Here is a 27,489-nt window from a genome sequence, read left to right as displayed (position 1 = left end):
ACCAGAAGTGATGAGTAACATTCACACCCTCAAAGCATCTCTGATCGGGCCTTCAACAAGCAGCTCGTCTTGATGAGATGACACTGAAACAGATTACATAAAAGACTGAGCAGAAACAGTTGTGGGTTATACTGAGTGTAATTTATTTTTAAAGGCAATTTGTAGAGGAATCTACTGATGTGAGCAATGCAAACAGTTTTGAGAACTCTGTCTTTTATGCAAGGTAAATAGTATTTTAATTCAGTTTGATTTGAAAATTCCTTTCATTTTTTGCACATTCTTTTTTTGTTTTATGCTTTTTTTTTTTTTATTATTGTTCTAAAGGTAAAACCTTAAATGAACATCATGATGCACATGAAACACAATGCATTAATACATGTACAGCTAAAATTACGATATACAGTAATGAATATGAATGTTTACAGTCTACGTCTCCTTTCCCATTTTTTAAAAATTCTTTTAAACTACACTTATGGATTGTTTGTTTTTCTGTGTTACTTTTTAAGTTCTGGCATGTGTGATGATGAAGAGCAGAGCTGAACGTGTCATTACTGGAACAGAAGGAGGCAAAGTGGAGATCGACTGTAAATATTCAGATGAATACATATATTCAGCCATGTTCTTCTGTCGAGACCCATGTGGATACTCTGACGTTTTAATTCAATCTGAGACGGTTAAACAAACTGTCTCTAAGGGAAGATACATGGCAATAAACACTGTATCTGCACGCAGCTTCTTTGTAACCATCAGAAACCTCATGTTAAGAGACACTGGAGTTTATTACTGTGGAATAGAGAAATGGGGAAAAGACAAGTTAATTAAAGTAAAGGTCATTGTCACTAAAGGTAAACTGCTTTCCATTATTGAATCTCTGAACTGAGCAGTATGAATGCGCTGTTGGTTCTTGTTATGTTGGGTTTATAACTTTAAATATGGGCCATCACATTAGTAGTACATTTAGTATAGGTGCAGCAGTTTCAGGGTCCTGGGGGTCCTCAATTTTTACTTTCAGTTACTGTTTGTGTGTAGTTGTTTCTGTTCTTTCTATGTCTATATGGGTTATCTCCGACAGAAACATGCCAGAGAATGTAAACATTTATTAATTTATTAATTTTAACACCATGCTGTGCAGTAGATGCAATGTTAACTTTATTTTGTCTCACAGGATTGAGTAAGTTTACAATGTTCTTAAGTTGTAGTATGTTTTACTAGAATGCCAATAGAAATGTAGTATCTTTGCTACATTGTTAAGTCTTTGTTAAGTTTAAATTTAGTAAATTCTATGTGGGTGAAGTCTAATGACTCTGGTGCACTGATTCTCGTGGAGATCACACTGAAGTTTAGCAATGTTGCAATTCCCTTTATCCTGGGTTTCTATTGAGTCTACTATAATAATATAAAAGCATAAGGTCTTATGAACATTCTTTTCTTATATTAAGATGTATAAAGGAAAGTATTCTTTAGACAGTTTAGTTATTCCTTTTTAAAACATTTTCTTTTGTCTTTTCTATAGATATTCAAATGTTTTGCTCCTTCTGAAATGCAGAAATGCTTAATGTCCAAAGTTGAGATGGTAGTATATCTTAGGGCACCTGGATTAGTAAATCAAGTTTGGTACATTTTTGTGTTGACCCATAGTTACAACCAAGGTCAGGGGTACAGTTATGCTGAAACTAAAAGAGCTACTCTGAATGTATACAATAATGTGATTTCTGTAAATATTCAAAATGTACAAGGTTAAGCTTGTAATACATGTACTGTAAGTAGCATGTACGCTGAAATTTACCAACTGTACTTTGTATAGACAAATCTAAATGGGATCTGACCATAGGCTTGTTGGACATCTTATATCACTTTTGCAATTCTAACAGCTTTCACTTCTAAGAAGGATTTTACAAGATCTTGTAGTGGAAATCTGTGCCCAGTCAAAAGACCTTTTGTAAGGTCAGACAATGATGTTTGACAAAAAGCTCTGGCTTGCAATAAACATGCAAATGAATTTCAAAGGTTTTTAGTTTGGGGTGGCATGGTGGCTCGGTGGGTAGCACTGTCACCTCACAGCAAGAAGGTCCTGTGTTCGATCCCCAGGTGGGGTGGTCCGGGTCCTTTCTGTGCTGAGTTTGCATGTTCTTCCCATGTCTGCATGGGTTTCCTCCGCAAGCTCCAGTTTCCTCCCACAGTCCAAACACATGCAGTCAGGTTAGCTGGAGACATTGAATTGCCCTATAGGTGAATGGGTGTGTGTATTTGTGTTTGCCCTGCGATGGACTGGCGTCCCGTCCAGGGTGTTACTGTGTGCCTTGCGTCCACTGAAAAGCTGGGATAGGCTCCAGCGACCCTAACCCCCCACCACCACCACCACCACATACACACACAAATTGGATAAGCGGTTAAGAAAGTGAGTAAGTGAGGTTTTTTGTTTGGTTGAGGTCAGGGCTCTGTGCAGGCCACATAAATGTTTCCACACAAAACCATGTCTTTATTGATTTTATTTTGTGACTCATAACTGAATGATGACAGTCATGTTGGAAAGTAAAAGCAAAGGTAAAGGTCTTTCCAGAACTACTGTCACAAAGTTGGAAGACCATAATTTATTTTATTTAACACATTTTAAAATAGGTATAGCTTAAACAACCAAACTCAATAACTGAAAGGGGCACACATATGTTTGCCTATATAGTGTACATGTGTTGTGTTTTGATCCTGATACAGATGAAATGCTTGTATTTATAATATTTCGCTTGTATTTTACACATTCTATACTAATTTATTTTACATTTGCATTATATTGGTGACTTTTATCAATGTAGACTAGCAACTGGTTAATGGACACAAATAATGTACTGTACTTATGGTCTTGTCATGGTTTGTCAAGTTGATAAAAACTTTTATTCTCTGCAGCTCCTGCTATGTCTACCCGTGCTCCAGTGCCCCATCAGAGTAAATTACCAGAAACTTCAGAGCCGCCCAGTGCCACTATAGTAAATACGACTTCTGCAGGAACTGAACACTCATCAGGTGCGCCGCAACCACAGACCTCCTTATTATCTTGTTATCATCATTTATTAATCATGAGTGAAGTTAGAATGATTATGTACGTTTATCTGGGTATTAACTGACAATTTAAAGGGTAGATGCTATGTGTGAAAGCAAAAGAAAAGCTTCTTCCGGGGAAGCTACCTTGTGGTGAAGAAGCTTGAGTGCACCTATTAATCTGAGAGCAGTACCGTCTAAAGTTGTGCACCTCACAGGGTCACTGTTGATGGTAAGGTCAAAGATGAGGTTTCAAACAAAGTTATCAATTCGGTAAACATTGAGTTGCTGTCTTGTTTCACAGAAACATTGCCACATGTCTAACATCCTACAACCCAGTAAGTAGCAGAGTCATATCAGCCACGTTTGCTACAAAGCCACAAGATACAGTATGACTATTATTACTGAGTTATGCACCAATTACTGATAAACAAAATCAAGAGATTAAGATAGTTGAATACTTATGTAAGTAATTTATTTACAGCGAAATACAAATTTGCAAAACCACCAGTAAGTATAATAAAACCAAATGTGGACAGAGAACTAAGCAATAAGAACAAACCTAAGATAATCACTGATGATCAATGGCGTAACTACAGGGGGGCAGGTGCACTGGGGCCCATGGCTTATACATATGACATTTGTTGAGGGGCGCAAAATTTTTTGCTGCACTGAGCTCCTAGTTACGCCACTGCTGATGTTTATAAACAATCTTTTGCTGAACAATAGAGAAGTGATACCACTAACTAAGCCAAGCTATGCATAACACTGCTAGGTACAAGAATAGAATGTATAAAAAACTACAACAAAGAATATGCTAGGACTAGAAAATAACACCCAACCAAGAACAGAGAAATACAGTAAATGTAAAAAGAGATTTTTTTTTAAAGATTTTTTTTAATATAAATGCAAGCTTAGTTTCCATTTAAGTACTTAGGAAAGAGGTGGGTCTTTGGAAGTCTTTTAAAGACAGTATAGGTGTGCACCTAACCATGAGCCTGCTGGTCATCCCATTCCAAAACCATGGGCATTAAAATGGCTTTTGCACTCCTTTAGCTATAACAGCTTTTCTGGGAGGCTTGCACAATATGTGGAGTGTGTCTGCGTGAATTTGTGCCCATTTAGTAAAAGGGGAATTGTTAGGTCATACACCAGTGTTCAACAAGAAGGCCTAATTTGTACTTGGCCATCCAATTTATTCCAAAGTCCTATGTTACAATAATGTTTAGGGCTCTGAAATTCCTTCTCACAAACATGTCAAACCGTGTCTTTATTAACCGTGCTTTGTGCACAGGGGCCCACTCATGGTGGAATGTAGTACAAAGGAAAAGGCCTTTGTTTTATTTATTTATTCATTTTTTAATTTTCTATTTTTCCGACCTTTTCCCCCTAATTTATTTCCCCTAATCTAGTTGTGTCCAATTACCCTGATTGCATCCTCCACTGATTCAACCCTCCACCGCTGACTGAGGACGTTTCTCAACTGACACACGCCCCCCCCAACACGTGCTCAGTACAGACATTTTTCACCTGCACGAGTCGAGTTTATTTATACGGATCAGCACTGTGTATGGAGAGCCAAACCCTGATCAGCATTATTCCTCAGCTCTGTGCAGGCGCCATCAATCAGCCAACGGGGTCGTAATTGCACCAGTTATGAGGACCCATGATCCGGCTTGAACCTAACCCTATAAACAACAGCCAATCATTGTTCATGCAGCCGCCCAGCCCAGCTGGGTGGCAAAGCTGAGTTTCAATACTATATGTTCAAAAACCCAACTCTGGTGTGCTAGCGTACCTGAGGGACCTGGCCTTTATTTTAAAATTCATTCAACAACAAAGGCTAAAACAATAATAATTGAGAGGTGTCCACATTTATTTGACCAGATATTGTACCTGTCCTGTGCCATGTTTTCGACTTTGATGAATTGTTCAATAAAGATGAACAGTGAATGAATTAATTGCAGCTAGTTTAAATGCCTTAAGTGAAATGGTCTAGAATTAAGGAGAACAGAAGGAATAAAACTTAAAAATAAAATGTGCTTTGTATATTTTATAAAATTGTTTGCAGTAAAACAAGCTCTAATTTCTTTACACTCATATTACAGCTGCATTATGTAAAATTCACCTCCAAATATTGGTCGGAAATATTTTCCTGCTTTATGTATTATCACAGCAGGTTGTGTGTCATTTTGGCCAAACATTCTACACTGTAGGCATTTTATCAATGTACACTAACAGTTGACAAATGGACATAAATATTGTCCTGCACTTTTGTCATGGTTAAGTTAATAAAATGTTTATTTTGTTTATTTTTCTGCTTTGTCTACTTGCAATCCAGTGCACAGACCCAAAACTTCAGAGCTTTTCAATGTCACCACAGTAAATACAACTACTGCAGGACTGAACACTGAACACTTGTCAGGTGTGCTGCAACCACAAAACACATTATTGTTATTATTATCTGGTTAGCAACATCATTCAATAACCAATGAGTCAATTTAGAATTATCAATGTTAAACCTCTTTTAAACATAAATGTAAATAATAACCCAGTACCTGGGTATTAACTAACAATTTATAGGGGTAGAAGTGGAAACATTAAAGTTATCTGTTTGATAATACATGCAATCCCACCCACAGACAAGCCTGTCATTGTCCGTATAGGCGCCAGGCCAGCAGAGCTGACATTCAAACCTACAAGTTTAGGACGTAAGCTCTGGTGTGCTACTGTTTTACTGCTGCGCCACCCATTTGCCATGTATACAGTTTGTTTATTAGGATTTTAACGTCATGTTTTACACTTTGGTCACATTCAGGACAAGACAGGTAATTACTCATTACATAAGGTTCATCAGTTCACAAGGTTATACCAAACACAGTCTTGGACAATTTTGTATCTCTAATTCACCTCACCTGCATGTCTTTAGACTGAGGGAGGAAACCTGAGCTCCGGAGGAAACCCACAGAGACACGGGGAGAACATGCAAACTCCACATAGAAATTACCCACCCCACCTGGGGTTCGAACGCAGGACCTTCTTGCTGTGAGGCAACAGTGCTACCCACTTAGCCACCGTGCTGCCTGACATGTATACAGCACTTTGATTTGTTTTTGATGTCATCCATAGTTTAATCATCAATGTTTCAAAGTAGGCCAGATTTTTTAAGGAGACAGTACAAATAGTGCTTTCTGCGCTGTTTCTAAACTCCAGAAAAACAAGATGTTGTCTTTGATGTTACTTGGGAAATCTTCTAGTTTGGGAAAATAAGTTGTTGGAATTGTTAAAACTTCAAACATAAAGCCTTCACTCAGTAAAAACTAAAAACATTAAGGATGTCAAATAGATTCAAAAATGACAAATTAGGCCCTAGAATTCTATTACGCTAACCCACCACCTCTGAGACCCGGGCTTAAATCTTTAGTGGTGCTATCAGATGGTCGGGTGTCACATGGATATGATTGGCTATGGATGAGAGGGTGGTCAAGGCCTTACAATGGATTGGCGCCATATTTGGGCATATTGAGTCAGTAATGAGAAATTATTTACAAACTTAATTTAAAAAAAAAATTAGACAGTACATAAATAAAAAAACGGATTTCAGAAAAGTTTAAAAAATGTAAAAACTACAAACTGTAATTTGTTCAATTGCTTTTATTTAATTGTGGTACTGACTTTTTAATGCCTTCAGCTAAAATGTTATTTGGTTGAGCACGTAGCCACTGATGCACTGCTGCTTTCACATCAACATCATATGAAAATGTTCTTCCTCTTAAAGCTTATTTGAGAGGTCCAAAAAGAAGGAAATCAGATGGCGCTAAATCCGGACTATAAGCTCTCTCTAGTCTCTCAGACACGACCAATTACTACTCCTCCCACCCTCCTTTCCAATGAAATTATAAAAGTGCGAAAACGTTTTGAAGATCCCTCGTAGACGTAGTGTGTGTGTGTGTGTTTGACTAGTTTACCTGCAGTCCAGGTCTGTTTGCTTCTGTTTGTTGCATCATGACAAGGAGAATCAGACAACACCAACCATTGACTGTTGAGCAGCTGTCTTGTATATTACAGGAATGGGCAAAAATTACAAGTTCATCTCTGAAAACACTAAAAATCTTTCAGATTACAGATTAAATTTTTTTTTTTGCAATTTACAAAGTATATCATTTTTTTGTTTGGAAATAGGGTTTGTAAAATCAGAAAGCTTCATTTGTTAATGTTCTTTTACAAATTGTATTTTACACTCATTCACACACACACACACACACACACACACACACACACACACACACACGATACAACAGACACACTTGTTAATGACCAAAGTTTAGTAACATTTTAATAATTTTAGTAAATGTGAGTAATCCATGCTGACATTCAGGCTTTATAGACTTTTTATTGCCTCCACAGTTTTGAGATGTAAAAATGTAAAAAAAAAAATGGTTTAATAATTTCGCTTTTTACATTAACATCTTTGATCACCTCTTTTTTCAGAAGTGCTGACTATTGTTTCTGCAGGGGTTTTTGGTCTGTTGCTGTGCTGTGTTCTTGTGGCTGTTGTGGTTTTCCACAGGAAACGATCCAGCATCGCTAAAAGTAAGCTTAAAATATCTACAGAGATGCATCACAAATTTACAGTGTTGCAATGCCGACATGCTAACATGTTTTTTTTTTCATACATTTCTGGATAATAGCTTTTATATCAACTACTTCTGAAATTCAGATGTCACATCAGCCACCTAATCAGGTATGTTTAGCTTTATTCTTTTTTTCCCAAACAAAAGCCACTAAAGACATTTCAATAATACATTTTGTTATGCCCCACCCAAAAAGTTTTAAAAATGCTTTAGTTACATATTCATTCTTTACCTTAATGAATATAATAATGTAAATATTTTTGAATATACAGTTTTGGAAATCTGCAGTAAGTTTTTATTGTTATTATTATTATGATTATTATATTATTGTTTTTATTGTTTTTTATTATAATTATCCCACCAGCAGCTCTGTCAACTGAATGTCATTCATAATTCAGATTTGTGGACCAACAAAATTTCTTTTTTAATCTTGGCATCAGTTATTCTAAGGACCACTGAAATATCGAAGCCTTTTCATCAGCCTGAGTTTTATGTGAATTGGAGGCACAAATATCTTTGTTGTGTCCATAAGTGATGTGCCACATTGTTCTGCTCATGAGTCAACTGCTGACAAATTGCCCAGTTCTTTTTAGTGTTATGTGACTCTTAATCAGGGCTGTCCCATTTGTAAATAAAGCAGCAATACTTGCTATATCCGCCACTACACTTGCTATACTTGATGTGTTTCAACAACAGTTCCATGTTCTCGTGTGTTTCCTTCACGTGTGCAGAATTACCAACAGGTACTGAAGGAAGGATATAGCCATTGTGAAACAAGACAGTCCTGAGGCTTAACAATGATGAACCAAAAAATGAAATGTGGCCGCTCAGGTGGCGCACACCAGAGCTGGGATTTCAAATACATTGTATCGAATCTCAGCTCTGCCATCCGGCTGGGCTGGGTGGCTATATAAACAATGATTGCCTTGTTGTTCATACAGGGTGGGTAAACCGGAGCTTGGACCTCATAACTAAACTGCAATTACAACTTCTGAGAAAATGCATTAAGAAAATTAAAAAATAGAATTTTAACCCTTTGATGCACAACCTGGGTCAAAAGTGACCCAACTGAGTTTTTATTTTCTACATCTTTGCAATAAATTAATTTCGTCATTCAAGCTTCCATGAATTCCTCAATTAACTTGTTTTTGATAATCACAAATCCTTATTTCAGTTTTATATTTTTTACTTTTTTAATAAAAATCATTTTTGTATCACTACCCTTCTAATGCACAACATGGGTCAAAAATGACCCTTATGTATTTACTATGGAATTTGACAGAAACTACTGACATTTGTAAGTGTTTGTAGTCAAAAACATATTTACTGATCTTTTGAAAGACAACCAAAGATTAGGCTCTTGAATCTTGAATATGTCCAATACTATTTGCTTGCTAGCTGTTTACATATTCTAGTATAGATAGCTTTTATTAGCCAAGACAGCAAATACATGAATAACTGACAAATGTGCAAATGAAAATATTCTTGAATGGATGAATATGGGTAATTTTTGACCCAGGTTGTGCATTAGAAGGGGTTTGCTTAGCTTGTGCATCAAAGGGTTAAGGTGGTTTTTGTTATCAACAGCTTAAAATACATAAGATACATCCAAATGTGTTCTAGAAGCAAAATCTTGTTGACCAATTATTATTATTATTATTACTGTTGTTGGTATTATTATTACTATAACTAACATTATTATTTATATTTATTCAGAATTTGCTAATGGATCATTTTATCTACCCCGTGCAATGTTATCTTATGCTAAAAATTCCTACTTCTTTTGCTGTCAATTGTGGGTATTGCTTTGCCTTTCTAGACAGCAGACAACTTCCAAAGTCTCCCCTGACAGCCCATTACATAATTTTAGAAAGCAAGAATTAAGAACAATAAGAGCAATATCTTGTTACTTGATCTGCTTTGAAGACATCAATTAGTTTCATGTTCAGACCCTTTGTCAGTGACCTAGAAAAACATTTTGTTGTTTGCACATAATTTAATGAGTTAACCCTGAACTAAGCTGTGGAAAGTTTATCCACTGACGTTATTTCAAAGCCAATTTATTAACAAATCCTGAAAATCAAAGACCTAAATAGTTAGGTTCAAAGACATTCCAACTATAAGGGTGCCTGTACTTTTGCACAGTTCACAATAAACTTTTAATGTCTTTTATTGTTATAAAAAGTGTTTTTAGTGGATTTTAGTATTTTTGGCAACTTGTTTGATAGTGTCTTTTAAACGACTTGTTTGATAGAAGCTACATAAAGTACTATTAGCTCATATCTAACACAGCTAACACAGGTACTGTATGTCAGAGTCTAGATTTGTATTTTTCTATTGTAAGCAATTTAGCTTACAATATCTAGCAGTTTGACTAAATAATTGCTTATTATACATGAGGGTTTCATCTATATCTTCATCTAGTTAAACATCCATTTATAATTTAAATATCAGCAGTAACTGGTTAAAAATTGTGGTTTAATTTTAAATCTGCATTCTATTTTATGTAGTACACATAAAAAGTGTTTGGAATATAATTTTAGAATTAGCAGCTTTACATGGAGCAGGTATTCAAAAGAATTTAGCTAAATATAAGCAAACAAAGAATGTATTACAGGTTAAAACATGAACATAAGTTTATAATTGTACAATTATAATTTGTATCCTATTTTTTATTCAGTGGTAAACAGATTGCAAATACACACAAAAAACACCAAAATGTAAAGACATGGCATGTTTTTATGATTTTAACTGGAAGTATATTAACTAACAAAAAGTGATTAAATATTTTCACATGTGGCCTGAGAGAAGACTTTAAAGAATTTAAAAAGCTAATGACAACTAAGTATTTCTGGGCCTCAAAATGCTAGGGCCTGTAAAATGCTAATGTTTTGCCTACACAGTTCCTGTTTCTTCATGTCCTCTATTTTAATTTTAATTTTTCTTATAACCTGTCTTTCTGTTTGCATTTAGGAGGAAGTTGGTCACACATACGATGAGATTTGTGATGTACATACTTTGCCTATGGACTCTTCAGAAATTTACAGCACCATTCAATTTCCTCTACCAGTCGAAAATGACTGCAGTCCATATTCTCTTGTAGTTTCTCATTAATGATTACCTAGCAGATAATAATGTAAGGTCATGCTGCTATGTACAGTTAATTCATACCACTGGTCTTTATAATAAAATGTTATCTACATTAATTAAATATAAGTAGGTCAATACAACCCCAAATGATATACAGTTGGGACTTTGACTTTTATTTCATTGCAGACAGTATTAACCCAAGATATTTCATGTTTTGTCTGGTCAGCTTTATTTCATTTGATAATATGTTTTTGCATATTAGGCCTGCAACATATTCCAAAGGGTAGTAAGTTTTTTAAAATTGTAAATCAGCTCTACACAGCTGAAATCCATTGAGATGGATGAAGATATCTTTTTAAAAGGCCAATGCGTCAATGCATATCTCCTGAGAAAAGAAATAATTCGGTTCGATGAATACACTGTTAACATAGTTTAAGAAAGCCAAAGAATGCCTTTAACCCACTATATCTACTGCAAACTGTTAAGTACAGTGTGGAAATCATAACGCTACATGCACTAGTTGGTGCATGACCCTATAACAGATAACAAACATAAAGAGATTTTACTTAGCCAAGTGCACCCAAACATGCAATTAATATTACCTATACTCCAGAATGTCATTGCCCCCACATACACTTCTAAAATCACCGGGTAGCTCATGTTTTAAAATGTTGGAATATTTCTTAGTCATTAGTGGTAGCTCAGCGGTTACGATACAGGACTAGTAACTAGAAGGTCACTGTTTCAAAGCCAAAGTCTTCCAGGTTGCCACTGTTTGGCCCTTGAGCAAGGCCCTTAACCCTAATTAGCTTGCAATGTGTACAGTCTCAATTGTAAGTTGCTTTGGATAAAGGCGTCCGCTAAATGCTGAAAATATAAGTGTAATTTAGCAGAAAGTAAAAAAGGGGAACAACCAGCAAAGGGTTACTCACCCACACAGTATCATAACTAACCTTATTATTAAAATCTAAAGCCATATTTATTTATTAATTTTATGTACTTGCAAATTTACACATGCTATTTAACTGCTGGGTTAAATACTTGCCTCTTAACTCATGATAGTTGTCCTCTTCAAAATATTGGGAAATTTCACTAAGAATGCTCTCACTTATTTGTAATTGTGAAAACAATTAAACACAAAAACTATAGCTAGTGCACCTTCTCCAGGACTTACTTGTAGTGATGGGAATTATGGATCTTTGAAGGGAGCCGGATCTTTTGGCTCTGTTCCTTTTAAAGAGCCATTCAACTTATAAGACTTATTAATATCAATGATGAACAATCATGAAAATTTTGCTTCTTTGCCTTAAATGTAGGCCCAATTCAATCAACAATTTAATGAGAAAAAAATGATTGTTGTCAAAAGTATACAAATTGACAACATATATATTTTAATGACAAAAATAGTTTGCAATAAATCATCTGTTGTATAACTTGTAGCCAAACTGGGCTGACATTTCAAGCATAAAAAACATAAAAAACACAAAAACAATTTAGTAAAATTTACAAAAATGTGCATTTAGGGCAAGTTTGCATTAAAAAAAACAAGTTCTTTGACTTTTGAAGGTCCGCTTGGTAATACGTGATAGAGAAAAACTACATTGAAGAGACATACTGTGGCTGCATTGCATTTCTTGCTGAGGCAACAGTGCCATCGAGCCACCATGTTGGCCACTATTTGTTATGAATAAACCTTAAACTATCTTAAAAATGCTGCTAATACATTATTTACTTAATACCATTGAAATGTCTGAACTAAAAGCTAATTTAAGTAATTGTTATGCTTTGTCTTTTTTCTGTCTTTTTGTCTTTTTCCATTTGGGTAAAATACAATTAAATTAAAAACAAAAATCTACATATTTTACATATCACACTGTTTTTTTGTCTTATTTACATTCGTGTTTTTAATATTTAGAGCATATCTGGTGTAAAAACAAGAGTTTAATATGAAAAAGTTGGTAACGCAAAAGCTTGCTCTGACCGGTTGTGTTAAGGCAGGGGACCCAGTGCCTGGCGTTGCTATTGGTATTGGTTTTGGTGCACTGCTGGTTATTAGCATTAGCGTGGCTGCCCGGATCAGCAGCACAGAGGCACTGTTGCCCTTTTAAGGTGGCTGGTGTTGATCAGGAGCAGAATGACGTTACACAGTCGCTCCTCTCAGCAGCAGCGGCAGGCGGAGCGGAGACACCGACACACGGTCAGTTTACTTTTAACTTTATCCGCTTTAACAAACTTTCTCTAGTTTACCATTATGTCCTCATTCAGTAGGTTATATTTTAACATGAATGTGTTTGGAAACGTCCCAGATACACATAAGTTGTGAATAATGTAATATAGGCTAGTGGAGCGCAGGCCGGCTCAAAGCAGTTAGCTGCTGAGCTAACGTTGCTAGCAAACTTCGCTAGTCGCCATAAACATTGAAATGTTTGGTTAGCTAATGCTAGCTTAGCATGCTAAACCGAAAGGCTCACAGGAGCTCTAATATGGCGGCTTCAGAGCAGATTCCGCTACATATTTACAACTTTCTTAGTTGTGTTAACTGGTATAACGGTTTAGGGTTGTCACTTTTTAAACGTTGTAGTTTTAAATACAGAACTAAACTTGATTGTTATTTGTTTATAATAACTAAGCGAACTTGGTTAGCTAGCTAATAGATAGCTGTCCAGATTGAGTTTAGCGTTAGCTTGATGGCTAATCTATGATCAATTTGTGTAGAGCTTATTACTTGTTTATTGTGTTTCTGCGTAAACTTTTATATTGTTTAGTCGCTGTCACTTGATTAACAGATGGATAGCTAGCTATTTAGTTTTAACGGTAGTTCTATAAATAAGGCAATAAGTACAGTAGAGTTATGATAACCCCTCGATGTGTATCTAGCTATCACATCCCTTATGGTTTGATTGCATTTGTATTTTCTGTAGCTATTTAGATTCTGTAGATAATCTGGACTATGAGCGTTGGTCTCTGTTTTTTGTATCGAGTTAATCCCAGAATGATGTTAAGCACGTTCTTATAGCTGACAGCTCCCCACACGATCACTTTAAAGTATTATTTACATTTCATCCATTGGCTTTTAGGTCTCTGGTTCAGTCCTAAATGTCAAGTTCCTTATAGTGTCTAATTGCTTATTATAAATGGCACTGTGTTACGGTTAAGGTTGTAAAAATTACAATACTGCCATATATTTAAAGGCAAAGTTTACATGTATTTGTAAGAAACATATACATACGTAGCAGTAATTACAAGTAAATGCTAAATCTTATCCTGAACTTTATATTTTCCCCTAAATCTGTGTGCTGCAGTTGTTGACATCCCTTAGTAAGTATTTTGTGCAGCCTCTGTTTGGTACAGCTTGAACTCTTTTGCTAGAATGCATATTGAAACATCCTCATACAGAATCTTGGAGATTTTCTATTGGCTACTCTAATGATTCTCCTCACTTCGTTTGGTCATTATAAACAAGTTTCCTCATCCAGGAAGATGTGTAACACATCTAGTTGCTCTAAACTTTTTTAATATTACCCTGATACTGGAAATGGGTGTTTTAACTATTTAACAGTTGTTAAATAGTTATAGTATTTTATAATACTAAAGAATTATTAAAATTATTGTTTGAAACATCACCCCTTACTTATACCCCAGTAAAACAGCCATGACTGACGACGTTCAAAGTGTATTTTACTCAAAGGAATTTCTAGGGGTGCTGGATTTAAGAACATAATTTAAGATGTACTTTTTTTCTTATGAAATAATAAAGGGTGGATTTCTTTCAATCATTTGTGTAAAATAGATGAGCAACAAGTTTTCTTTTACAGCCCATTTTGTTTTCTAGGGATGCCAACATCTGAACAGTGGACCGTCTGTTCAGCATGTCATGGTATTCTTGTGATTTCAGTGCTGTGTTTTCATTTAACTGAATGGTTGGACCACTGAAGGTGAATTAGACAATGCCAGTTTAAAATAAAACCCTAAGTTTTGGAGAGCTTTTTTAATCTAGAAGTCTGTGAATGTTTTGTATTTTTTAGTTATAAACATTTATGCAAATCTAGTTCTGGAATAAAATACGGTGTTGTGATAGTGAAAATGAGTTGTGATCACAGTCTCACATTAGCTCTAAAGCAGTGACACTAGACTTGTTATTCCTTGTTTTGTGTTTAATGCAGGTTAGGAAAACCAGGGCTGGATTTGTTTGTTTTGGCTGTAGATGACTTTATTGCAGAGTTTATTCAGTTGGGTAATATTTGCTTGGTGGTATTTAGATAATGGGAAGACTCCAACTCTTAGCAACCTGCCTCAGTGGCATTTTATATTGTTTGCTGGCCACACAGACAGCTGAGCAGATGATTGTGACAGACAGTCACTGTTATTTACTAACACTCCAACTGTTTGTTACAGGTTTGTGTCCTGGGTAACTGGGTTAGATATAGACCAAGAACATCATTTTGTATAGTTAGGCGCTGCTACAGTTCTGGCAGTGTGTGCGAGATGTGTGACTTGTTGAATACTAAGCTAACAAGCTGTAGTAAATTTAAATAAATTGACATTGGAGTGGGGTGATATGGCCGAAATTATCAAAAGCTTTTTGTTTCTTCTAAATCTTTATCATAATATAGAACTATTTAACACTAATAACAATAGAAGAAGAAGAACCTTTATTGTCATTATACTTGCGTACAACGGAATTTAGTTTGACACTCTCTGAAAGATAAAAAAGAAGAAGCAAAAGATAAAATATAAAGATAAGCAAAAGACAAAAAAATTAAGCAATAAAGAAGAAAATTAAATGCTCTGGCTTTACTCCAACCCTATGTGTAACATAATGAGGCTGTTTCTGTTGGTTACTTTATTGTTGATTCCAGTTTAATAGCCTGCTACTAAAGCTAGGTGAATACACGGTGACCAAAGTCTTTTGTTTGATGATGTAAGAAAACATTTCTCACCTGATGAACTGCAGTTCTAACACCATACAGTATCAACAGGATTTGCTTAACTAAACTTAAACTTATCTAACCTGTAAGAGTGGCCTATGCTACAATTTGTTTGTTTACACTTGTTTGTTAGATTAATTCTGTTAGTTAAAAGTGCCAATTAAATTCATTTCCAAAAGCTCACATTAACATTCAATTGAGACCGAAGCTACAGAGCTCTTTGCAGTAAGAGATTTGTAATGCACCCTCACTGTGCATATGCTAGCTATGGTACATTACTTGATAATAATATGACATCAAAAGTGCTTAACAATGTTTACCTCATTGTATTAATATTTTTAATAGCCAGTACCAATTCTTAACTGCATTATTGTAAAACTGTAGAATTTACATATGATAGGAAATATGACTTATGTAATGCATTTTGAAGCCAATATAAAGTCAATTAGAAATCAAACAGTTTACTAATTCCACCTGTTTAATCAGTTAAGTCTTGGTCTTGAATCACCTGATCAGTTGTATCTGTCAGGTGAAGCTCCTGCTTGGATGGTATAAAACTGCAGACAGACCAGCCAATTGTGGTTAAATTGGAGCTCCTTGCTTTGGGTAATGTTTAAATTAGGTTATTAGAATATTTATTAAACAGAAGTTGTGCTCTCAACATGCAAACAAAGTTTTTACTTAGACAAAAGTAAATACACTTCAACAAAACATGAAATCTAAGCATGGGTTTATAAATTTGGCATAAAACTATGAGTTAGTAGGTGGCATTTTCTGTACAGATTTGCAATAATGAAAGCACTTGCTTGTTTGCTTGTAAAAAGGGACAATGCTTGCTTCATGCTTCTTTTCAATGCAGGGGCGTGCATTAGCAATGCTAATGAGATGTGTAAGTGGTTGGCACTGCCAAGCTGTACATAACAGGACATTAATAATCACTATTAACCCTTTGTTTTTTAAGATTTTGCTTGATTTTTTAAGCAGATTGAGGTGGTAACATTTGGGCTTAATCTTGTGAGCCAACATGATTTTATCAATAGATTTTAATCAATATGCCACATAGTCAAACATTAATTGTTGTAGTTTTTAGCATTTACAAATGCACCCATCTTGTGTTTATACTTTTTTATTTAAATGAACAAAGCAACAATGTGCCAACTATTATTAACACTTTAATTAGAAAAGTTGTTTACAACAAGTGTAATAGAGCTGCTTTCAGTATTCCTGAAACAGATTAGATTTGCATAACTACACACAGCACTGAGAATCAGAGCTCAGTTACTCTTACACAGCTAACTGGCTAATATTAGTAAATTAGGTGGAATGTTTTAAAGAAAAGTGTTTGCCATCACCTCAATATAAAATAAGTTTTAACAATAAAATCTGGTTCATCAGCAAGGTTGTCAGTTATACAATACTAAAGAAAGAAGCAAACATCAATGCTTACTTGCATCTTTAGGCTGAAACGTGTGCTGTGTTCTCAATAACATGCTACACTACTAAAGAATACGTCTAATTAGTATTTTAGCTGTTATTGTTTTGGCAACAATTTAGTCTAGTGTCAAGGAAAGAGACTATCATTCAGCAATAGTTGTAGTTGCTTCTTTCATCAATGTTTCAACTAAAGGATAAACAAAGAAAAAACAAGCTGTATCTAACGTTGCTCATCCCTAATTTATATCCTACTAATAGCTGGTCATTTCTTCTGTTTATTTATTTTAAATTGTAGTTTGTATATATGTATTTGTTTAAAATTGTTTATGTTGCTTATATCAACTATATACATTTATTCAATCTATCATCTTTGCTGCAGATTAGAGCTGGACCAGTCAGCAGTTTTAAGACTGATGGCAGTCATTCTTTTTGGTGATAAAAGGGTTTATAAGAAGTACACCTTTTTGGTGAAATGGCTTAATCCTACATTGAAAATGGAAAAAACATGAATATTTGAACAAAACCACATGTGCCACAATTATTGGCATCCATACATTTAGTACTTTGTACAACTTGGCTCTGCCAATAAAACAGCACCTGCTCTAGTCTCCTACACTGTTGTAAATTTCAAGTAAACAAAACATTGTCATAGATTATTTTTTTTATTTTTTTCTTAACACCATTGGAGTTTTGCTGTACTGTTGAACACATGCAATTGGACAAGAGTAAACCTTCCATTGAGACTTTGTAGGTGATGTTCAAACTCAGATACTGATATTTGATAATATTCTTTTTGGTTTCAAACTGATGTGTGAGGTAGATTTTAACAGTGATGTACTATTTTAGTTTTATTCCAGTCATGTGAATGCATAGATGTGAAAAAGACTGTTGTGAAGTTATTTAAAACAGAAAAACTGAGTAAGGTAGCTGTCCTTATATGGTTTGTTCAGTGAGAAAGGGTGAGACAGAGGGGCTGTAGAGGTTCAAGTTAAGCAGCATGTGAGTAGTTTGTAGTGCATTGCTTAATTTCTGTGTCCTGTTATCTTCTCTTTTTTGTTCATATTTAGATTAGTAAGATGAACAAACACCATAAGCACAAGTTTAGTACTTAAATTTTGAACAAATTTGCTAGCCAATTGTCTAATACAAGCACTAACTAAACATCTGGTTAATCATTAAAATGTCTAGTACTGATGTAAAACAGCTTTCTAGTTTGTAAATGTAATAAGTGCCTTTGTTAATTATTTAAATCATACAAATCTGTTAAAGGTTTCCGGGCAGCTCAGTGGGTAACCCTGTTGCCTCACAGCAAGAAGGTCCTGGGTTTGATCCCCAGGTGGAGCAGTCCGGGTCCTTTCTGTGTGGAGTTTGCTTGTTCTCCCCGTGTCTGCGTGGGTTTCCTCAGGGAGCTCTGGTTACCTCCCACAGTCCAAAGACATGCAAGTGAGGTGAATTGGAGATACAAAATTGTCCATGACTGTGTTTGAACCAGTGATTGCCTTCCCTCTCATGAATGTAACCAAAGTGTATAAAACATGACGTTAAAATTCTAATAAAAAAATTAATAAAATGTTTTCCTGTTCAGGTTAGAACTGCAACATACTGTCTGGATGCATATATAAACAGAACTGATTTTGGACTAAGAATGATCTAATATTAGTGATATTAAACTGCCTGTTTTAACCACCTGTAACCAAGTACTTACAGGGGGGAAATAAGTATTGAACGCATCAACATTTTTCTCAGTAAATATATTTCTGATGGGACTATTGACATGAAATTTTCACCAGATGTTGGTAACAACCCAAGTAATCCACACATATAAAGCAGTCAAAACAAATAAGTCCAAAAATTAAGTTATGTATAATAAAGTGAAATGACAGGGAAAAAGTATTGAACACACTTACTGAAATTTATTTAATATTTAGTAGAAAAGCCTTTGTTGGTAATGACAGCTTCAAGACGCCTTCTGTATGGAGAAACTAGTCGCATGCATTGTTCAGGTGTGATTTTTGGCCCATTCTTCCACACAAACTGTCTTCAGATCATGAAGGTTCCGGGGGCCTCTTCTATGAACTCTGATTTTCAGTTCTTTCCATAGATTTTCAATTGGATTCAAGTCGGGTGATTGACTGGGCCATTCTAGCAGCTTTATTTTCTTTCTCTGAAACCACTTGAGAGTTTTCCTGGCTGTGTGTTTGGGATCATTGTCTTGCTGAAATGTCCACCCTCGTTTCATCTTCAGCATCCTGGTAGATGGCAGCAGATTCTTATCAAGAATGTCTTGGTACATTTCTCTGTTCATCCTTTCTTCAATTACATGGTCTATCAGTACCATATGTTGAGAAACAGCCCCCACACCATGATGTTCCCACCTCTAAACTTCACTGTTGGTATGGTGTTTTTGGGGTGATGTGCAGTGCCTTTTCTCCTCCAAACATGGTGTGTGCTATGACATCCAAAGAGTTCAATTTTGGTCTCGTCTGACCAGACTATATTCTCAAAGTATTTTGTAGGCTTGTCCAAATGTTGTGCAGCAAACTTTAAACGAGCTTTAACATGCTTTTTCTTCAGAAATTGAGTCTTGAGCGGTGAGCGTGCATAGAGGCCATGGCAGTTGAGTGCATTACTTATACTTTTCTTTGAAACAACTGTACCTGCTAATTCCAGGTCTTTCTGAAGCTCTCCTCGAGTGGTCCTTGGCTCTTGGACAACTCTTCTGATTATTCTTTTGACTCCTCTGTCAGAAATCTTGCGAGGAGCACCTGGCCGTGGCCGGTTTATGGTGAAATGATGTTCTTTCCACTTCCGGGTAATGGCCCCAACGGTGCTCACTGGAACATTCAGAAGTTTAGAAATAAATCTGTAACCAATACCATCATTATGTTTTGCAACAATAAGGTTGCGAAGGTCTTGAGAGAGCTCTTTGCTTTTACCCATCACAAGATGCTTCTTGTGTGACACCTTGGTAATAAGAAACCTTTTTGTTGGCCATCAATTAGGACTGAACCAGCTGATATTAATTTGCACTGATAGTGGTAGGATTGCTTTCTAAATACTGACAGATTTCAGCTGGTGTTTTGGCTTTCCATGCCTTTTTGCACCTCCTTTTCTTCATGTGTTTAATACAATTTTCCCTGTGTCATTTCACTTTATTACACATAACTTAATTTTTGGACTTATTTGTTTTGACTGCTTTATATGTGTGGATTACTTGGGTTGTTACCAACATCTGGTGAAAATTTCATGTCAGTAGTCCCATTAGAAATACATTTACTGAGAAAAATGTTGATGTGTTCAATACTTATTTCCCCCGCTGTATTTGTCAGTTATTGGTTATTTGTAACATCAATCGTTTTAACATACTGTTTGGTACCCTGTAATTAATGATGTGGTATAAAATGGTTGTTAGATTTTTACAGTTACAGAAATATAAGTTATTCATGCACTGAATATCTTTACTATTATGGTAAAACAAAGGTGCCTTCTTACATTTTTTAAAATTAAATTACTTTTGAGATATCTGGTTATTAGTATGCATATAAAACACGAAAAAAAGCAGAAGTAGGTACAATTAAGGCAGAAATTTGCTGACTTGGCATTGACTGTCACCCTAATTGAAACTATTATGAGCTCTTCCTTTAAACCAGTGTACATTTCTCGCTACACACTAATACATTAAAAGGCCTTTGTTAACACATGGACTTTTTTTTCTTGCATTGTTTTCTTGCAATGTGTTTTTTCTTGCATTGTGTGTATGAGTGAATGTTTACTATTTGTCACCTTGTTTTAGCAAGCAACATTACCACAAACTCCACCCGGCATTTCTTGTAAATTGATTAAACTTATGTATACTGTGGTTTCCTTTGGCAGGCTGTAGAGGTGTGTGCAGAGTGACCCCAGCATGCGTGAATATAAGCTTGTGGTCTTGGGCTCAGGAGGTGTGGGGAAGTCTGCACTGGTAAAGCATAAAGCACTTTTTGAACCACACAGTTTTAGACAAGCATTATAGTTTTTAAACTGTTTACACTGTTTGTAGTTAAGGTTATTGTTCATCAGTGCAAATAAATTGTCACAAGCATAGAAATGAAAGCATTTCCTGCATTTGTTTCCTGCTGTGATTTCACTGCAGCTGCATTATGATGATGATTTCTGCCTCTTTTTTTCTATAGACAGTCCAGTTTGTTCAAGGAATATTTGTGGAGAAATATGACCCCACAATAGAAGACTCGTATAGGAAGGTAGGTCAAGCTTAGGATTCTTTTTAAATTTGATTTATTTGTACTTCTAAAACCAATCCTGATTTGTGTATTTTTCTGCAGTCAGTCCATTTTTTAAATCCACACGATTGGATTAGATCTTTGAAATCCATAACCTAGATGGACGTGACTTTGGGGGAGATCATTTTAAAAGTCATACATATGTTTAGGTTTTTAAGCCTGTTTTAAGTGTGTTCTTTTACTGCAGTAAAATTCTCTCCCACTTCAGTGTCATAAATGTGTAATGTGTAATCACTGTGTAATGAGCTGCTGAGGACTAAGCATTTGTACCAGCATACACTATAGTAGTGTACTAGCAAGAATGAAATGAAACTATTTTAAACCATTTGTCATACTCATTTAGTTTATTTGGTCAACTTATGTTTAGCTTTGCTTCTCATTCCTTTTAAAACTCTAAAAGCCGCCTAAAAAAAAGAAAAAATAGTATTAGCATTTCGAAAAACGTTTTCTGCAGACTGTGCAACAAAACAAAACTTAGTCTTGACAGTATTGACACTGTGTTCACATGCAGTTTTGCATTAAATGTATTGTAGTTTAAAACAGGGAAAGGGGTTTATGAAACTTTATTGCATCATTTGAAGAGTGCATTAAATCTTATAAAGAGCTGCAAAGCCACAACAAGCCATTTCAGAAGTAGTAAACATTAGGTTACATGTGTAAATCACAGCTGACACACTTTAAGGGTTGTTGCTGATCCCAATGGTTTAATCATGTTGTAACCCAACTAACTTTAGGTGATACTGTCAACCAGTAGGTTTTAAGATCAGCAATACTATGTACTGTCTGAATAATACAGACATGGCCCTATTAACAAAATGTTTTGCTACGCATACTACATAATTTTTTTTTGGTTTATTTGCTGTATCATTCAACTCATACAGACCTTTTTAAAGCAAAGTATAGCTCTGGTTGCCCACATTTAAGATATTTGTGCACTTTGCCATCAGACAAATAGAAGTGTTTTTTAGTAGTGGGTAAATTTTTTTGCACTTTTCCATTCTTTTATTCCTGTTCCACATTCTGCTTTTCTCTTAATCTAGCAAGTGGAAGTGGATGGACAGCAATGCATGCTTGAAATCCTTGACACAGCAGGCACAGTAAGTTCACTATTTAGTTACTACAGACCAGTAAATCACTATATGTAAATATTGTGTTATATGAAGCCATGAATTAAAATGTATTAAAAATTTAAAGGTTCCATTTTTAAAAAAATTTAAATTTTTTATTATTATTAATTACAGATGTAAAATACATTTGCAAACATTTGTGTGTGTGTAAAACAGGAACAGTTCACAGCAATGAGGGATCTGTATATGAAAAACGGACAGGGCTTCGCTCTGGTCTACTCCATCACAGCACAGTCCACATTTAATGACCTACAGGACTTGAGAGAACAGATCTTAAGAGTCAAAGACACTGAGGATGTAAGCATTGCTGCTGAAATATTTCTGATAGTGTTAGAATAAAGTTTTGACACCCAGATCAAATTTTATTTTTGTTTAGTTGGTAAGTAAACAGCTAAGTATAATCGTTCAAATGTAAACATCATAAAGCATGACTCTCTCTGTTTGTAGGTGCCAATGATTCTGGTGGGGAATAAGTGTGATCTAGAGGATGAGAGGGTGGTGGGAAAGGAGCAGGGACAGAATCTTGCGCGTCAGTGGAATAATTGTGCCTTTCTAGAGTCTTCTGCCAAATCAAAGATCAATGTCAATGAGGTAAGAGAATTACAAAATACAGATTCTTTTTTGTTTAAAAACATAGGACCATTTTTGGATTATATTATTGTAGTGGTAATATTAAGTTCTCCAAATAATTTGTATATATTGTATATTAGTCTGCCCAATAATACACCATCACTGTGCCACTGTTGTGTGTATGCTTGTTGCATTAAATCCATCATAACGAGCTTGGGCATTTGGCTATTGTTGGGCCATAATACACTCTTGGAACTTGGATCTATTTACAGTCTGTGGCACTATTTAAGGTTTGTATGATTGTTTTGTGTGTGTCAGATTTTCTACGACTTGGTCAGACAGATTAATAGAAAAACGCCGGTGGAAAAGAAGAAAGCCAAGAAGAAGTCTAACTGCACACTGCTGTAAAACGCACATACACACCACCCAGCAGCAGCTCTGAGCCAGGTAATTACTGCTTTACAGGTGCTAGTCTTACCATGTCCAGTTGCTTTAAAGTTTTTTACTGTTGCGCTAATAGTATGAATGGGGATTTTCAACTGCTGAGTTACACAAATCAAAAATGGCTAAAAGAAAACAGGTAAAAAAACCCATAAAAACCAAAGAACACAATTATGTGCAACTACTCAGTGTGATGAGAGAATTGGACATCTGCGATGCTCTATATTTATACCCCCTTAAGACAGGAATTTGTGGCTGATTGGTTAAGTGTTCCTAATTGCTCAGGTGAACCTTAAAGCCTAGTGGGGTAGAGCTTTGGGCTGTCAACCAGAAGACTGGCAGTTCAAATCCAGGCTCTGCTATGCAGCCACTGTTGGCTTGAGCAAGGCCCTTAACCCTGTCTGCTCCAGGGACGCCGTATGATGGCTGACCCTGTGCTCTGACCCCAGCTTTCAAACAAGCTGGGATATGCAAAGAAAGAATTTCATTGTACTGTACATGTGTATATGTATATACACTGCCTGGCCAAAAAAAAAAAGGTCACACATTCTAATATTTCGTTTCCACAAGCTTCTGCAATGTCACAGCATTTATTTCTGTCCAGAGTTGCATTAATTTTTCCCCAAGATCTTGTATTGATGATGGGAGATTTGGACCACCAGTCTTCTCCAGCACATCCCAAAGATTCTCAATGGGGTTCAGGTCTGGACTCTGTGGTGCCCAATCCATGTGTGAAAATGATGTCTCATGCTCCCTGAACCATCCTTTCACAATTTGACCCCGATGAATCCTGGCATTGTCATCTTGGAATATGCCCGTGCCGTCAGGGAAGAAAAAAATCCATTGATGGAATAACCTGGTCGTTCAGTATATTCAAGTAGTCAGCTGACCTCATTCTTTGGGCACATAACGTTGCTGAACCTAGACCTGACCAACTGCAGCAACCCCAGATCATAGCACTGCCCCCACAGGCTTGTACGGTAGGCACTAGGCATGATGGGTGCATCACTTCACCCACCTCTCTTCTTACCCTTATGCGCCCATCACTCTGGAACAGGGTAAATCTGGACTCATCAGACCACATGACCTTCTTCCATTGCGTGGTTTTCTTAAGGCTACACAGCTGTTTAGTCCCAATCCCTTGAGTTCCCTTCGCATTGTGCATGTGGAAATGCTCTTACTTTCACTATTAAACATTTCCCTGAGTTCTACTGTAGTTTTTCTCTGATTTGATTTCACCAAACGTTTAAGTGATCGCCGATTTTTTTCCGACCACATTCCTTCCTCGAAGATGATGTTTCCCCACTGTCCTTCCACTTTTTAATAATGTGTTGGACAGTTCTCAACCTGATTGAGTTTCAACTTCTCCTTAGATGTTTTCTCTGCTTGATGCATGCCAATAATTTGACCCTTCTGAAACAGATTAACATCTTTTCCATGACCACAGGATGAGCCTTTCGACATGGTTGTTTAACAAATGAGAAGCTACTCACTGCATCAGTTAGGGTTAAATAACTTGTTGCCAGCTGAAACATAATCACCCATGCAGTAATTATCCAATGGGAGGCTCTTACCTATTTGCTTAGTTAAATCCAGGTGGTGACATTTTTTGGCCAGGCAGTGTATGACAAACAAAAACAAAACATTAAATCTTAAATGTTATAGATCCACTATTCTTTTAATTATTGTACTTCTAATAAAGGCAAGTTTTTGTTAATTATTGAATTAAAAGATTAGTAGATAGTAATCAATAAAGCAGCCTATTTTGTTCACATTTTTTTTTTACATGTGACAATATTGAAAAAAAAAAAAGAGGTTACATGATAGACATGAATGTCAGTTTACACAACTGCTAGTTTTGGAATTATTGGAACATATTTGTCCAAAATATTATTTAGAAATATTATTGTTTTTTCAAGTTCACTGCTGGTTGTCATTTACAACAAAAATGCTTAGAAATGCTGCTTTCTGACTGCAGTATTTTCAGCAGTAAGTCACAATCATGCAGCAGTAATTTATTGGTATTTTTTATACATTCAAGTTATATGTATTTACAACATTGTATGGTTTTTGTACAATTGTTCAATACACAATTAAGTGTAATAGCGTGTATGGTGGTGCAATTTTTTTTTTTTTTTTTTTTTTTTTTTTTTTTGAAATGCTTGTGGTTGACCAATATGAATCTAAAACAGGAAGTTTGGTCTGCCAGACATGCTTAAATAATGACTAGACATATGTAGTCTGATCATTAAAAATAGCATTTATAAATAGAAGCAGACCTTTTTGAGGAAATATTGTTGTTTTACATGCTTACAATACCAAACGAACTGCTTTCCAAATTTAATTATTTTGATATAGTAATTTTAGCATTCAAAATGATAGATTTTAGAAGTTAATGGGTGATTAACTGTTTTTATTAATTTATTTTTATTAGTGAAATAATAAACTCTGCATACATTGTTTTTATTGCTATTGCATAATGTTAAATCTTTGTAATTTTCTATTGATTTGCACATAAATGATAATAAATAGGCTGGACAGTAACAACGCCCCCTCTTGTACCACCTGGTGCCAGAACATTTGTTTAAACACAATTAAAATTGACTTTTTTTTGAAGGGGGATGAATGATGTATCAAATGTGTATGGATCTCTGAAATCATAAACATTTGTTTATTTTGTCTTTTGTGTGTGTGTGTGTGTGTGTGTGTGTGTGTGTGTGTGTGTGTGTGTGTGTGTGTGTGTGTGTGTGTGTGTGTGTGTGTTTTCTTCTAGAATGCTGAAATGAAGATCTGTTGCCATAATGGCCAGCATTCCAGCCCCATTCAATAGTTATTGAACACAATGTTGGCAAAGGCAGAACTTGACTAAGACTCATTTCTCAGCTTACAGGAGAAGCAGAGAGAAGTTAAACTTCTCGCATGGTCTACATTTCTGCTTTTCCTTTCCAAATAATCATAAACTTTTCCCCACCTGACATAATACATATTGAAACAAATGATTTGCTGTTTTTGAGCGCTTACAATTTTTTAAAATGCAATTTTTAAAGAAAGACTTTAAAAACCGGAACATTGTGTAGTCGTCTGGGGGACATTAATAACATGCTGTTTATTAACACATCTTTCAACAAGCATGGGCACAATTTAAAATGAACACATTAATGTTTGCAAAGTCTAATCATGAACAGGTTATAACATTTTGTTGGTTTTACCCTTTATATGACCAATGTATGGCTAATTCACACTCCAGAAATACATCTGGGGCTATATTGGCTAATATCTGTTCACCTAGACCAGCTTTTAAGGTAAATATTTTTTGCTTGTGTGACTGTTTTATATCTGATGTCTCACAGGTTTAATTTTCCTTACAATATATGCTAATTACATTTTCTGCATATAACTTTGGAATATGGTTCCTTTTCTTAAGAGATTGTCAGAAATAACAAACTGGGTTCTGTGTTTCATGCTGAAAAATATATATATTGTACTAAACCAACTTTAATTTCTAATTCTGTTCTGTCACTCTCAAAGTGGTAATTTTCCAGCTTTTATGAATGATTAAATTTTAGTACATTTTCATTAAATTTCTGGTCTTATGTATTGTTTTGGGCGTTTGCTTGGATCTGGATAATCCATTTTGTGCCTGTATAGGAGAAGAATGAAGACAAGTTTATAATACAGTGTTGACTTCTCCACTTATGACCAGCAATCAATTTAGAAATTTGCATTGGCAACCAATTGATACAAAGACAATAGTCATTTCACCTACTGTTGAATTTAGTTTTTCCTCATAATTTTCTCTACAATTGTCATGGTTATGTTAGCTGGCATTTTATTTTAATTATTTGTCTTACTCAATTTTATTTTATGCTTTTTGTTGATTTAAATAAATGTATTCATGATTTTCATGATTTCAGTCTATATCTAATAAATTTTCCATTTTTTGATCTCATCA

General features: G+C 35.4%; 2 protein-coding genes across 3 annotated transcripts; both read left to right on the top strand.

Moving 5' to 3' along the window:
- Positions 1–523: 523 nt before the first annotated feature.
- On the top strand, positions 524–10,781 carry LOC134318004 (CMRF35-like molecule 1). Its single transcript, XM_062998747.1, has 6 exons — positions 524–845; positions 2,902–3,018; positions 5,375–5,458; positions 7,525–7,626; positions 7,725–7,777; positions 10,641–10,781. The coding sequence occupies exons 1-6, from the start codon at positions 524–526 to the stop codon at positions 10,779–10,781; spliced, it is 819 nt and encodes a 272-aa protein (XP_062854817.1).
- A 2,073-nt stretch (positions 10,782–12,854) lies between these two features.
- rap1aa (RAP1A, member of RAS oncogene family a) lies at positions 12,855–27,489 on the top strand. Of its 2 annotated transcripts, none has more exons than XM_062999046.1 (8): positions 12,855–12,954; positions 20,993–21,080; positions 21,292–21,360; positions 22,440–22,496; positions 22,683–22,823; positions 22,974–23,117; positions 23,415–23,543; positions 26,311–27,489. In XM_062999046.1, the coding sequence occupies exons 2-7, from the start codon at positions 21,024–21,026 to the stop codon at positions 23,502–23,504; spliced, it is 558 nt and encodes a 185-aa protein (XP_062855116.1). In that variant the 5' UTR covers positions 12,855–12,954; positions 20,993–21,023; the 3' UTR covers positions 23,505–23,543; positions 26,311–27,489. The 2 variants fall into 2 exon arrangements, with proteins under 2 accessions (XP_062855116.1, XP_062855117.1); XM_062999047.1 differs by lacking the exon at positions 12,855–12,954 and adding an exon at positions 18,070–18,118.

This window comes from Trichomycterus rosablanca, chromosome 7, assembly GCF_030014385.1.
Source record: "Trichomycterus rosablanca isolate fTriRos1 chromosome 7, fTriRos1.hap1, whole genome shotgun sequence".
NCBI classification, from domain to species: Eukaryota; Metazoa; Chordata; class Actinopteri; order Siluriformes; family Trichomycteridae; genus Trichomycterus; species Trichomycterus rosablanca.
The sequence above is the reverse complement of the archived record's forward strand: the minus strand, read 5'-3'. Positions and strand labels throughout refer to the sequence as shown.

What these genes read in the sequence shown, in the direction of transcription:
- LOC134318004 (XM_062998747.1), top strand. Translation starts at nt 524, where the DNA reads ATGAAGAGCAGAGCTGAACGTGTCATTACTGGAACAGAAGGAGGCAAA. An exon ending in GAACACTGAACACTTGTCAG is followed by an intron (nt 5,459 to 7,524) that starts GTGTGCTGCAAC and finishes CTCTTTTTTCAG; the next exon opens with AAGTGCTGACTATTGTTTCT. An exon ending in ACGATCCAGCATCGCTAAAA is followed by an intron (nt 7,627 to 7,724) that starts GTAAGCTTAAAA and finishes TCTGGATAATAG; the next exon opens with CTTTTATATCAACTACTTCT.
- rap1aa (XM_062999046.1), top strand. Translation starts at nt 21,024, where the DNA reads ATGCGTGAATATAAGCTTGTGGTCTTGGGCTCAGGAGGTGTGGGGAAG. An exon ending in TAGAAGACTCGTATAGGAAG is followed by an intron (nt 21,361 to 22,439) that starts GTAGGTCAAGCT and finishes CTCTTAATCTAG; the next exon opens with CAAGTGGAAGTGGATGGACA. An exon ending in CAAAGATCAATGTCAATGAG is followed by an intron (nt 23,118 to 23,414) that starts GTAAGAGAATTA and finishes TGTGTGTGTCAG; the next exon opens with ATTTTCTACGACTTGGTCAG.